Source organism: Orbicella franksi, chromosome 5 (genome assembly GCF_964199315.1).
Source record: "Orbicella franksi chromosome 5, jaOrbFran1.1, whole genome shotgun sequence".
Lineage (NCBI taxonomy): Eukaryota > Metazoa > Cnidaria > Anthozoa > Scleractinia > Merulinidae > Orbicella > Orbicella franksi.
This window is the reverse complement of record NC_138149.1, coordinates 4,894,466-4,908,288: the sequence shown is the minus strand read 5'-3', so window position 1 is coordinate 4,908,288 and position 13,823 is coordinate 4,894,466. Positions and strand designations below refer to the sequence as shown.

Genomic DNA, 13,823 nt, shown 5'->3' with positions numbered 1-13,823 from the left:
TTTTAGTATAAATCTACTAGTTGTTCAAAACTTTATCGAAATCCTCTTAACAGACACTTGGAAAACGTAAAGAAGCGGCTACCAGTTTGTAGCGTAGCCAATCAGAGAACTCCATTCGTGATAGGACGCTAGCAGATTTATACTAAAGCTCGATAGAAACACGGAACATGTTTTCTATTTCTTGACTTATTTGAAATAATCACAACAGAACGAACGTGCTCTCAGTCGCGTATTTGACGCTCTGTCGGGGACTGTCTCGCAATCCAAAGTCTGAAGCGGAAGTCTCATCCAGGAATTTAGCTTCTTATTCTTGAACTCGTGAAGGGCAGTATTGTTTGATAGCTTTGTTTGGCTGAGACAAGACTGTTGAAATCGAGGAAAAAAAAAACACAAATACAACGCAGGTTTTTTTATCACGCGTCTTTTTTTCGGAGTAAATGAGCTTTGCGTTGACACGATGCGGCATCCCTTTGCTCCAGCACTGAGAGTAAAGATATGGCCTTGTAATCACACCCAGCCCTCCCCCCAAATCCTTCCTTTCTCCCCCATCAGACGAAAGTGTGGATATACATGACCCTGGAACCTAACTTAGTTGGTGTCTACTAGCTGAGACATTTTTTTGACAGGGAAATTTGCTAGGAAGTAGAAGGTTAGATATTTCTGCTGGAATAAAGGAACAGATTAAATTTTTTCAGTAACCAGAAGTTGTTTTTTTTTGTTTGTTTGTTTGTTTTAAATACAAAAAAATGTCAATTTCGATGTTTGAACCATGAGTCTCTTGAACTTTCAAAGACCGGAATCGAAATAACCGATTGACAGCCAACATATTTCTTTTCAGTATTCTGTGTTTGCCCATTTTCACTTACGACTCGTGTCCTTTTTAACTATTTTGTGCGTACAATTTCTCTACTTTGATCATAAAAAGAGCCGCTTAACTGTGTCTGAGGGTAAAATTTACCTCAGAGACATTTCTAAAACGTGATTTGTTCCGATCGTTCACTGTGAAATGCTTTAACGGTGCAGCTGATGAGCATCACACATTTTTCAATTCCTCAACTCTTTTATTAGAAAGAAGGCAGACCCTTGGCAACAATTTAACTTCCCCCCAGGGACGACCTTCCATACAATGTATAAAGAGGACGGGAACGCTTGTCGGAAATTTTGAAAAGATTCCCAAAGAGATACCAAGATCCTGTTTTGTGGGCGCGGCCTGAAATTTTTTCACCCCTAAGAGGTACCAATTTTAAAACAACACATTTCTCCTGTCATATTAGTTTTTCCGGGTCAATACCCTAAAAGGTATCGGAAAAACTCCCGCTGTGGACCTTTGGAGGCTAAGGCGGTTTTGGTACCCTAAGAGGTACCTAAGCTGTTTTTTTAACCACTAAAATGTACGACGAGCAACCCCGTCCGTGGGAGTGGGAGTTCTCCCCCGGGGGAATTTTCCCAATACTTAAGTTGAGCCTTTTACTCTGTTAATGATAGCGCAAATGAATCTACAATACTACCGTTTATACTTGAGTGTTTGGTTGAGGATTTTGGACCTTCAGCATTAAAAACTTATTCCTTCATGCCAAGTTCTTGAAGATCTTAAATCCAGTGTTTGAGTTTTCAGTTGCGCATGATGTTTTGCTGCTGCTGCTGCTGCTGCAGCTACGGGGATAAAATCTGTGGCCGTTGTTACCATTGTAAGTCAGCCAGGCGCGGTTAGAACTGTACGGGAATTTGAAGCCAAGCACGTCACCATATTGCACAGGAGTCCCATCATCAGCGTTCTTGGAGTAGATCTCAAAGGTGGCGTACGAATAGCTCAGCCAGGCGCCCCCTGTCATGGAACTGGTGACGCTACAAATACAACGCGAGTCCAAAATCAAGACCAGTACATTTAAAGTAATTTTATTTCCTACACATAAATAAACGATGTAATCTTAGCTTAGGAATTATTTGTTACTATTTTTATCCTTTTTAACGTATTGTTAACAGTCATTGCAAATGTTGTCTCCATCCTGAGGAGGTGATGATAGAACCTGGGCAGGTTACCCAGTAGCAGTAAGATGTATAACAGTCCAACCAATATTTCGCGTAGCTTCCAGAAGTGAAGGCCCACCGCAGAGCGATAGTGTCTCCACTGTTAATGATGGAATATCTCTGACCTTCGAGAGTGAAAACAGAATCATGTGCAGTTTTCACGGGCAGCGTTTTCAGTAAAGGCAGGGGATGCAACGAAGATGAAAATACTGACTTGAAATTGTACTGGATTTAATTTTTTATTTTAATGTCTTGATAGCTGGCTTTCACGAAATGAACAAGTTCCTAACAGTTGAGGGAGACATTGTACTCTTGCCTATCAATGTTAAAGCGATATAAACATGATTATTGAGAATATCATTATCTATCAGTTTTTCCTACCCTTAGACAAACCGTCCCAAAGGTCTTCTACAGGAATGTTCAACGTCAGTTTATCATTGGAAACGCTGTGAGCAATGAGCGCTGAATGCACGCCAACCGCCAAATAGATTGCCATGAAAGCGACCACGAAAACGAAATTCATTTTGAACGACTTGGATGAATGGCTCTTTTGTCGTATGGCGTCTCTGAACGTTGAGTATTGAATCCCGTCTGACTTCACTACAAGTACAATGATGTTGGTTCAGAGCTGAGATGTTTAAGTATCTGGATTGTAGTCAATAGTGACTCAATAGGTTCTCTGCTCCACTTCAAAAGCATTATTGGCTCGTAGTTAGTCCTGCTAACTCATGACTATAGTGTGCAATAGGTCGGGGTCAACGTCTAACTAAAGTAAATATTTGCTTCTCTATGGAAACTCGTATGACAAAGCTCCCAGTGGTTTTTCACTCATGCTTGCATGTGATCGTGGCATGCCCTGCCCCTCCTCAACTCTCTATCAATCCAAGCTTAGTAAAATCCCGTCGCTTCTTACCCTTTCTCAGTTGTGAATTGCTCGTCAAGCTAAGTTGTTCTCTGCTTTGGTCGCTTACAACGCTTAAACCTCGGACAACTCGCGGTGGGACTGCCCCACCACAATCATCTTCCAGCACCTTTACCGTAAACTATCCGGGCATTGCAACAGAAACTCTCTGTGTCCTGTTATCGTACAGGTAACCTAGCCAAACTGGTCCGCGTTGCGACTTGCTCGTCCCCAAGAAAGCGACTCTCCAGCCGTTGTCACCACTGCTCCACACCAGCTCTCGGCGATGATCGTCTCTGATGTCGACGCCAAGCTGGCGAATCCCAATGCACGATCCTCTAGCGAGAGTGTTATCTTGCAATGCTGCAATTACCAGGCTGCCAAAGTCTTGTTCCCGTTTTCAGATCACGCGCGTAGTAACGAGGAAAAGGAAAGAGGACAGCCATGTCCACGTACTCACCATTCGCGATGGATGCTATCTGGCTGTTTGAGAGGATGGCGGGGAAACGAGGGAAGCCTGTAGTGGCTAAGAAACGAGTCTAGCTCCATTAAAGACCTAATGAGTTTGAGGACGAGTGTGGACGAATTGGGGAGAACAAGATTTCCAGCTTTATTTAGACACGTTCACAGGCCTACCAAAGTCCATCCGTTGTAAGTCCTGTAGTAGTTTTGATCATTTCACGAATGCATGCCCTTTAATTTCTCCCAGGTCCAAGGACTCTCAAGGCCCAACTCACACCGATCAACAAAGGGATCCCCAGTGCCCGCACTCCTTGTCCCATAGCCTACCAGCACCAGTGTAACAAACCTGGATTTATCGCAGTCCACTCTGGGAAGTATCATGCAGAACTGTCCAGCCAAGGCTTCCAGCTAAAGCAAATATCCATTACGAAGCCGTACCCGATTACTAGCGCCGCCCTCAAATAAACCCCGGGGTATGCAGTCGATGGAAATCGATGATCGAAAAACCAATCGATCAATCGATATCAATTGATAAAATTAGTTAATTGGTATCGGTCAATCGATGATCAATCGATTCATAACCACACAAAAACCATTTATCGGTTGCTATCGATTGGCACAGCAACCTCGAACCTGTTCGATCATCCGCCATTTTTAGGAAGCCTAGCGGACGAAATTGTTAAAATAATTTCGACCCAGTCTTCTCAACGCAAAGAATATACCCCGTGTCACGTGTACTCCAATTACCCACTTGCCCGTCATCGCCTTTCCGTGTCATTATATATGTCTACGCAAGAAGTCCGGGAAGAGGCTTTACTGAATATAAGGTGCGTCGCCAAAGGCTATCATCTTTGCCGTTTTGAGGTGAACGACCGTGAAGTGTTTACTGCTGACAAGAAGAGGGGAGAACGCGGACACGCGTTTATAAAGTTGTTAACCAACCAAGAACGGGAGCAAACTTTTGAGTTGTCAAAAGAAGACGGATACCTGTGGACGGGGCGTTGAAGAAAGAGGAGAGTCTTGTTCTCCTGTTAACGTTCAAAGGATTAAACTAAAATGTTCACAATTACTGCGTACAAAGATGGGATATTTATGCGCCGATTCCTTCGATCTGCAACCAATCGATACCAATCGATATCGGTTTATCTATCGATTGTTATTGAAAATCGATACCAATCGATAACCACACGAATCTTCGCCATCGATTGGTCATCGATTATCAATATCAATCGATTAACTGATATCGATTGATATTGATTAATATCGATTGTCATCGATTATCAATTTCATCGATTGGATACCCCGGGATAGACGCCGCATCAACAAGTCGAAATATTTCAATTTTTTATAAGTACCACGGCGCTTTTTAGAGTAAATGCGGTGCTCGCATTTCGTCTCACAACCCAGCCCTCATCTCGGAGTCGGTCGATCCTGAACCTTTTTAAAACAGCAACTAGTGACAATGACGACTAAATCCCCTTAGTTATACCGATAATTGTCTCCCGTTTTTTTCTGTCAAAGTGCAAGGAAAAGCGCATATATAACCACTACAGACCGAATGGGTTCTCAGTTACGTTCTTGACTCTCTGTAGGGGAATGTCGCGATCCAAAGTCTGGAGCGGAACTTTCTAAAATTAAGTTTCCAGGAATTAAGTTTATTATTCTTAAACTTATTTTTAAGCCTACATGAAGTACAGTATTTTGTGGTAGCTTAGCTTGCCTGAGAAAAGAATGCTGAAAACGAAAAAAAGCATAATAATTTTTTTTTTAACTCGCGATTTTTTTTTTTTTTGAAGTAAATGAGCATTTACGCTGACAATACGGCATGATTTGTATTATGGTTAAAATCATTGTTTATTGAGTGAGTCTTATCCAGAATTTTGCCGCAGTCATTTTCCACGAAACCCGTTTCGCTTGTAAAGGGAAACGAAAAACAGTTCGAGTTATCCGGGTCGATTGAATATCCAACTTGCCATGTTAATAATTGATAGTTTACTGATTTTTCAACACTTCAGTATACAGTGACAGCTAAAGGCACCGCATCCAGTATGACTCATAAGATCGGGAAATGACTTTCAAATATGTGAACGGTCGGTTGCACTAATTAAAATCAAATTGCTCCAGTGTTAGCTTTTACCGATTACAGGACAAGAAAAGCTAATGGATGACATCCGTGCTGATTTACATGAACCAGAATTCGAGTTATCGGGGTAAATTTTTATCAAGGGAAACGACATTTAGTTCGAGTTAGCGGTGAATTCTAGTTATCCGAGTTCGAGTTAACCGAGTTAAAATGACTGAAAAGTAGGGTCAAATCCAAGGGAAATAGGACGGTTCGAGTTACCGGGGGAGTTCGAGTTTCACTTAAGACTTGTGTTTTTTTCGACCAATATCCGCGTATGGTTTCCATTTTTTATGATGAAAAGAGTCACTTAACAATGGCCGAAGAAAGAAATTTAACTCAGAGACAATTTTGAAATATGATTTGTATTAATCATTCTCAGCGAAATGCTTTCATGGTGCAGCTGTTAAGCATTGATCCACAAGAAACATCGACCTCAACTCTTGTATTGGAAACAAAGCAAACCCTTGACAACAATTTAAATGAATTTTTCCCGATGTCTAACTTAAGCCTTTTATTCCGTTAATAATAGCACAAAGAAACCCTTACAACTCTAGTCCACTCTACAGTTTCTGCTTGAATCTTTGGTTGAGGATTTTGGTTCTTCAGCTCTTCAAAACTTCAGTTATGACAACTTCTTGAAGACCTTAAAACCGGTGTGAGTGTTTGCAGCAGCACATGATGTTTTGCTGCTGCTACTGCAGCTGCGAGGATAAAATCTGTCACCATAATGAGTCAGCCAGGCACTGTTGGAACTGTACGGGTATTTGAGGCCCACCACGTCACCATATTGCACAGGGCTCGCATCATCAGCGTTCTTGGAGTAGATCTCGAAAGTAACATACGAATAGGTCAGCCAGTTATCTCCTGTCATTGAACTGGTGACTCTACAAACAAACCGATCTAAAATCTATACCAGTACATTTTAAATAATTTTATTTCCTACATATAAGTAAACGATGTAATCTTAGCCCTCAGTAATTGTTTGTCACTATTTTTATCCTTTCTAACGTATTGTTAACAATCATTGTAAATGTTGTCTCTACCCTACCCTAAGCCCTACCGTTTATTTGTATGCCACGTACGTATTATTCTAATAAGATAGTTCCAGACTTCAGGAGTGATTCATCGCTTAGTTTTCAGCTACAGCTCTGTTTCGGTATAATAATAGTAATCACTCTTGAAATATTGTGCGCCCTCTGAAAACCGATCTCCACAAGCAATTATACCGTGTCACAACAAAATAGTAAAAAAAAAAAAACTCATGATCGAGAGACGAAGCATTAAAGGTTTCAATCTGAAACTACTAACGAACGCTTACTGCCATTTTTTGCTATGGTCTTTCTCGGTAATCACTAGTGGGTTATTTACTTACGATGATACTCTACAAAGGGTGTCGGAAGAAGCGGTGCAATGGAATCGGTTATTACCACCACTATAATAGTGGGACCTGAGTGACACTGTATCACCACTGTTGATTGCCTCTCCGTCCGTCTTTCCCTTGGCAGTGATGGTAAACATCATTCGCTTTGAGCAGGAGGTCCATTTTGAGGAGGTCATGATAGTGCCTGGGCAGGATTCCCAGTAGCAGTAAGCTGTACCACAGATGAGCCAATACTTCGAGTAGCTGCCAGAAGTGTAGGCTGAGCGCAGAGCGATAGTGTCTCCACTGTTAATGATGGGATATCTGTGACCTTCGAGAGTGAAAACAGAATCATGTTCAGTTATTTCACGGGCAGCGTTTTCAGTAAAGACTGGGGGTGCAACGAAGATGAAAATACTGACTTGAAATTGCACTGGATTTCTTTATTTTCATCTCTTGATAGTTGGCTTTCACGAAATGAACAAGTTTCTAACAGTTAAGGGAGACATTGTACTCTTGCATATCAATGTTAAAGCGATATAAACATGATTATTGAGAATATCATTATCTATCAGTTTTTCCTACCCTTAGACAAACCGTCCCAAAGGTCTTCTATAGGAATGTTCAAGGTCAGTTTATCATTGGAAACGCTGTAAGCAATGGGCGCTGAATGCACGCTGAATGCTTCTTCCCAATCAATGTTAAAGCGACGAAAACATGATTATTGAGAATATCATTATCTTTCAGTTTTTTCTTACTCTTAGACAAGCCGTCCCAAACTTCTTCTATGGGAATGTTCAAGTTCACGTCAACGGTGCCCTTGACCATCAGTTTATCGTTGGAAATGCTGTAAGCAACGGACGCTGAACGCACGCCAACCGCCAAATAGATTGCCATGAAAGCGACCTCGAAAACCAAATTCATTTTGAACGACTTGGTAATGGCTCTTTTCTCGTATGGCGTCTCTGATCGTTGAGTATTGAATCCCGCCTGACTTTACTACAAGTACAATGATGTTGGTTCAGAGCTGAGATGTTTAACTATTTAGACTGTAGTTAATAGTGACTTAATAGGTTTCCTGCTCCACTTCAAAAACATTATTGACTCGTAGCTACTCCTGCTAACTCATGACTATAGCGTGCAATAGATCGGGGTCAACGTCTAACTACAGTAAATATTTATTTCTGATTGAAAACTCATATGACAAGGCTCCCAGTGGTTTTCCACTCATGCTTGCATGTGATCGTGGCATGCCTTGCCCTTCCTCAACTCTCTGTCAATCCAAGCTTAGTAAAATCCCGTCGTTACTTACCCTGTCTCAGTTGTTACTCGTCAAACTAAGTTCTTCTCTGCTTTGGTCACTTACGACGCTTAAGGTTATTCCTCAGTATTGCATTGCGCATCCCTACTGCGCATAATTTCACGCGTGATTAGCGCGCGCGCATTAAAAAATGGCAGCTTTTTCTTTACAGCTGGACTTCGCCGTAGAGGTAAATCGTCATTTTCTCGCAAACGAGTATGGTGACCTATCATTTTTTTTCTGTTTTTTTGAATTGAGTAATAAATTTCTCGGTGTAAATTAAATATGGACCAATTCTCAGTGTAGAACAAAAAGCAATCGTCGGAAACGTGAATTTAGCAAGCAATCGTGACCACAATCATGATGCTATTATAAGAATTTACATGGGTATAAACAAGGTGCTGTTGCTCCTAAACGAACATGGGGATCCCTCATTTTTATTTCAAAATTTAAGTTCCTATAATATAAACAATCAATAGGCAAAGTTTCACAAAAGTCTTAGTGCAGGTTCTATTTCAGTGGAATGACCTTAAACCTCGGACAACTCGCGGTGGGACTGCCCCACCACAATCATCTTCCAGCACCTTTACCGTAAACTATCCGGGCATTGCAACAGAAACTCTCTGTGTCCTGTTATCGTACAGGTAACCTAGGCAAACTGGTCCGCGTTGCGACTTGCTCGTCCCCAAGAAAGCGACTCTCCAGCCGTTGTCACCACTGCTCCACTGTAAGTCCTGTAGCAGTTTTGATCATTTCACGAATGCATGCCCGTTAATTTTTCCCAGGTCCAAGGACTCTCAGGGCCCAACCCACACCGATCAACCAAAGGGATCCCCAGTGCCCGCACTCCTTGTCCCATAGCCTACCAGCACCAGTGTAACAAACCTGGATTTATCACAGCCCACTCTGGAAAGGATCATGTAGAACTGTCCAGCCCAGGCTCCCAGCTAAAGCAAATATCCATTACGAAGCCGTACCCGCTTACTAGCGCCACACTCAAATAGACCCCGGGATATGCAATCGATAGGTAAAAGGTAGGTAGGTAAAACTTTATTTATGCAGGGTGGCCCATTCAGCACGGTGGCTGGTATCCCTGCTAAATACAATTTCTAAAAATATAAAACGTCTAATAGTATAAAATAGTTATAAAAATAGAGTTAAAAAAAAACTAACGTCTAGTAGTTGAAATAGTTATATAAAAAGAGTTTAAAAAATTGAAACGAGTTACAAGCATGAACTGGTAGGGAAAAAAATAGATATCATAAATTAGGTGCTATAAATAAAATGGGCTTTGACAAGATTTTTAAAAGAGGAGAGTGATACAGCTTGTTGGATTTTACAAGGTAGTGAATTAAAAAGGGCTGTGCCAGAAAATCTAAAAGTACGTTTGCCAAGGCTAAGTTTGGGTTTGGGTAGATGGAGGTCAGCCTTCCTTCGAGTGTTGTAACCATGTACATTGTAGTTCCTAATGAAATAGTTCCTTAAATACTGAGGAACTAAGTTATGCAAACATTTAAAAACTAAAACACATTTGTGGATTTTACAGTTCGTTTCTAAGTCAGTCCACCCTAAAACATTAAAAGTATCTCTAGAAGAGTCACGCTTGAGAACGATACGGGCAGCACGGTTTTGCAACCGCTGCAGACTTTTGCTGGAGCCAACAGACAGTTCACCCCAAGCAGTGTCAGTATAACTTAAGATTGGCTCAATAAGGGTATTGTAGACACACTTCGCTGCTTTAAGAGTGAGGCAAGATCGTATGCGTGCTAGAAGTCCTAGACGCTTATTAACTTTTTTACAAGTAGTGTCTATATGCTCTTTCCAGTGAAGCTGTTCATCGAGCATAGTCCCAAGGTAAGTGAACTTCGTCACTCTCTCTATGTCCTTGCTTTGAATCTGCAGGACAAAGTCTGAGGTGGTTTGCAGCAGTTGTCTTGTTCCAAAGAGTAACCCTTTGGTTTTGCTCTGGTTTAGTATTAGCTTACTGTTCACCAACCACTGCTCAACACGGTTGAGGTCTTCTTGTAAATTTTCCCTGATGTTGCTAACCTCAGATCCAGAATAATAGATAACAGTGTCATCCGCATACATGCTAATCGACGAGTGCAGTAAACATTGAGGCAAATCGTTTATGTGTATCACAAATAATAGAGGCCCCAACAAGGAACCCTGAGGAACACCGAAGTCGAGAGGAAGGCTGGATGATAACTCCTTTCCATATTGAACTCGCTGCGAGCGGGTGGTGAGATAGTTTCTGAACCAGCCGAGACTGTGCCCTCTAACTCCATAGTGCTCTAGCTTGTGAAGGAGACATTTGTGGTCAACAAGATCAAAAGCCTTTTTTAAGTCAATAAAGGCAGCGCCAGTCAACTGTTGTTTGTCCATGTGTTCTAATATATGATCAACCAAGTGGACAACCGCGGTTTCGGTAGAATGCTTCTTACGGAAGCCGGATTGATATACCGATAGAACTTTGTTAACCTCAAAAAATGCTAACAGTTGAACTTGGACCGCACGTTCCATGACCTTGGAAACGAGGGGGAGAACTGAAATCGGACGATAGTTGTTCTCGTCATCCTTTTTTCCTGCCTTAAAAATGGGAGTTACTTTAGCCTCCTTCCACTGAGATGGGATTTCGCCAGACGAAATTGTGAGGTTTATGAGATAAGTGATTGGCTTGGCTATTACAGAGGATGCGTCTTTGAGGAGTTTTGCGGGGATTTTGTCAAGCCCGGTAGCTTTGGATGATTTTAGCTTTGACAGCTCATGGCGCACGAAACTGGCGCTAACTTCTTGCAGAGTAAAGTCATTGTTAACTCTGGGGGCTAAAATTCTTGGCAAGGTATGGTCTTTGAAGACGCTGCATAGATTCTTTGCAATTGATGAAAAGAACTTGTTAAAGTTCGTTGCCGACATTGTTTCTGATCCTCCGGACGCAGATTTCTTTTGTTTAGGTAAGATCTTGTTTAGTGTTCGCCACATTTCTTTCGAGCTTTGATCATTTGAGAGCTGGCTGGAGTAATAACAACATTTTTCTTTACGCATTTTTGTGTTCACAGCATTACGTAATCTTTTGTAGTTGCTCCAGTGAAGCTCTTTGTTTGTTGACATCGCTTTTTTGTGTTGATGATCACGCTGGTGCATGAGGTCTTTTATTTCTGGCGTTAGCCATGGCACGGATCTTCCGCGGACACGGCGCGTGACAACGGGCGCGTGTTCATCGGCCGCTGTGAGAAATAGGTCTTTGAATGACTGCCACGCATCATTAGGAGTTTGGTCAAGTTCTAAGATATCCCATGGGATGCTGTTTAGATCCTCGCAAAACAAAGCGGGGTCGTAATGTTTATAATTCCTGGCCTCAACAATCCTTGGCGGTGGAAGCGGAATTCTGTGAAGTTTCCTAATTCCAAAAATGGCCGAGTGATCGGAAAAACCGATCGGTAATACTCCAGATACATAAAGTTCAGGCTTTGAAGTAAAAAATAAATCAATAAGAGTTCTAGAATTTTGAGTAATCCTGGTAGGGTCGGTAATGAGCTGCTTCAAGTTGAATAAATTTGCAATGCGCTGGAAATTTTTTGTCGCCGCATTTGGTGAAGTATAATCAAATTTGAAATCACCAAGTAGAACAGTTTCGAGACTTTCATTTACGTGGTTATTTAACATTTCCTCCAAGCTGTCCGTAAATGTCGAAGCGTCGAGGATTGGTGGTCTGTAAATAGCCCCAAACAGGATCTTTTTACTGTTCGGTTGTGATAACTCAAACCAAAGAGCTTCGATATTGTCGGCGGGAGTATCGAGGCGATTTAAACTCAAATTATCTGCTATGTAAACAGCTATACCACCCCCGTGGTGGTCTCTGTCTCTTCTCATTAGCTGATACCCAGGGAGAGAAAGCTCTACATCCGAGAAAGAGTCGTCCAGCCAAGTTTCATTAAGGGACAGGACGTGAGGTTTGAACTTGTCACAAAACAGCCGCAACTCGTCCATCTTATTCCTCAGACTACAGATGTTGATGTGAAATGCCCGGAGACCTTTCGCTTCGAAAGGCAGTGATGTTGCAGGCCCTGGATTTGAAGACACGTCGTTAGCCAGGAGTACTAGGTTTGCAGCTAGTGTGATATTCAGAAGTTTCGCGGCAAGGACTAGCTTCGACGTCGGCGCCATTTTAGAAGATGATTTGGAGCTTGACTTCGTTTCGGATGGTGCAGAGTCGATTTTAGGTCGGTTTAGGTCCTGGGATGTCGATAGAATCTGTAGCCTATCATGCATAGGCAGTTTGGAAGCATTATTGAAGAACTGGACAGCGATTAAACCAACTAAGACATAGATTATTAGGGAGCGAGAGAAACGTGACCAGCCCGCCATTATGCAAATCAGTATCATAGTCCTGTTGATCAGGAGGTTGAGGAGAATATGCACTTGAACCTCGAACCTGTCCGAAATATTGGAAATCGATGATCGAAAACCCAATCGATCAATCGATATCAATTGATAAAATTAGTTAATTGGTATCGATTAGTATCGGCCAATCAATGACCAATCGATAACCACACAAAAACCGTTCATCGATTACTATCGATTGGCACAGCAACCTCGAACCTGTCCGATCATCCGCCATTTTTAGTAAGCCCAGGGGACGAAATTGTTAAAATAATTCCGACCCAGTCTTCTCAACGCAAAGAATATACCCCATTGCACGTGTACTCGAATTACCCACTTGCCCGTCATCGCCTTTCCGTCTCATTATACATGTCTACGCAAGAAGGCCGGGAAGAGGCTTTACTGAATATAAGGTGTGTCGCCAAAGGCTATCATCTTTGCCGTTTTGAGGTGAACGTCCGTGAAGTGTTTACTGCTGACAAGAAGAGGGGAGAACGCGGACACGCGTTTATAAAGTTGTTAACCAAGCAAGAACGGGAGCAAACTTTTGAGTTGTCAAAAGAAGATGGATACCTGTGGACGGGGCGTTGAAGAAAGAAGAGAGTCTTGTTCTCCTGTTAACGTTCAAAGGATTAAACTGAAATGTGTTTACAATTTCTGCGTACAAAGATGGGATATTTATGCGCCGATTCCTTCGATCTGCAACCAATCGATATCGGTTTATCTATCGATTGTTATTGAAAATCGATACCAATCGATAACCACACGAATCTTCGCCATCGATTGTCATCGATTATCAATATCAATCGATTAACTGATATCGATTGATATTGATTAATATCGATTGTCATCGATTATCAATTTCATCGATTGGATACCCCGGGATAGACGCCGCATCAACAAGTCGAAATATTTCAATTTTTTATAAGTACCACGGCGCTTTTTAGAGTAAATACGGTGCTCGCATTTCGTCTCACAACCCAGCCCTCATCTCGGAGTCGATCATGGATCCTGAACTTTTTTAAAACAGCAACTAGTGACAATGACGACTAAATCCCCTTAATTATACCGATAATTTTCTCCCGTTTTTTTCTGTCAAAGTACAAGGAAAAACGCATATATAACCATTACGGAACGAATGGGTTCTCAGTTACGTTCTTGACTCTCTGTAGGGGAATGTCGCGATCCAAAGTCTGGAGCGGAACTTTCTAAAATTAAGTTTCCAGGAATTAAGTTTGTTATTCTTAAACTTATTTTTAAGCCT

At 41.8% G+C, this 13,823-nt stretch overlaps 1 protein-coding gene and 1 pseudogene across 1 annotated transcript; both read right to left on the bottom strand.

Moving 5' to 3' along the window:
- Positions 1–783: 783 nt before the first annotated feature.
- On the bottom strand, positions 784–3,939 carry LOC145488176 (uncharacterized; annotated as a pseudogene).
- A 1,130-nt stretch (positions 3,940–5,069) lies between these two features.
- On the bottom strand, positions 5,070–8,878 carry LOC145487144 (uncharacterized). The gene is made up of 3 exons (XM_081465868.1): positions 7,635–8,878; positions 6,889–7,207; positions 5,070–6,400 (listed from the first exon to the last, which is right to left on the bottom strand). Exons 1-3 carry the CDS (start codon positions 7,798–7,800, stop codon positions 6,139–6,141), a joined length of 747 nt encoding a protein of 248 aa, XP_081321994.1. The 5' UTR covers positions 7,801–8,878; the 3' UTR covers positions 5,070–6,138.
- Positions 8,879–13,823: the final 4,945 nt, after the last annotated feature.

Bases quoted from the DNA above. Each gene is read 5' to 3' on its own strand.
- LOC145487144 (XM_081465868.1), bottom strand. From the start codon at position 7,800: ATGAATTTGGTTTTCGAGGTCGCTTTCATGGCAATCTATTTGGCGGTT. The intron at 7,208-7,634 runs GTAAGAAAAAAC...TCACTCTCGAAG, and splicing joins TTGGGACGGCTTGTCTAAGA to GTCACAGATATCCCATCATT. The intron at 6,401-6,888 runs GTAAGTAAATAA...GTTTGTTTGTAG, and splicing joins ACCCTTTGTAGAGTATCATC to AGTCACCAGTTCAATGACAG.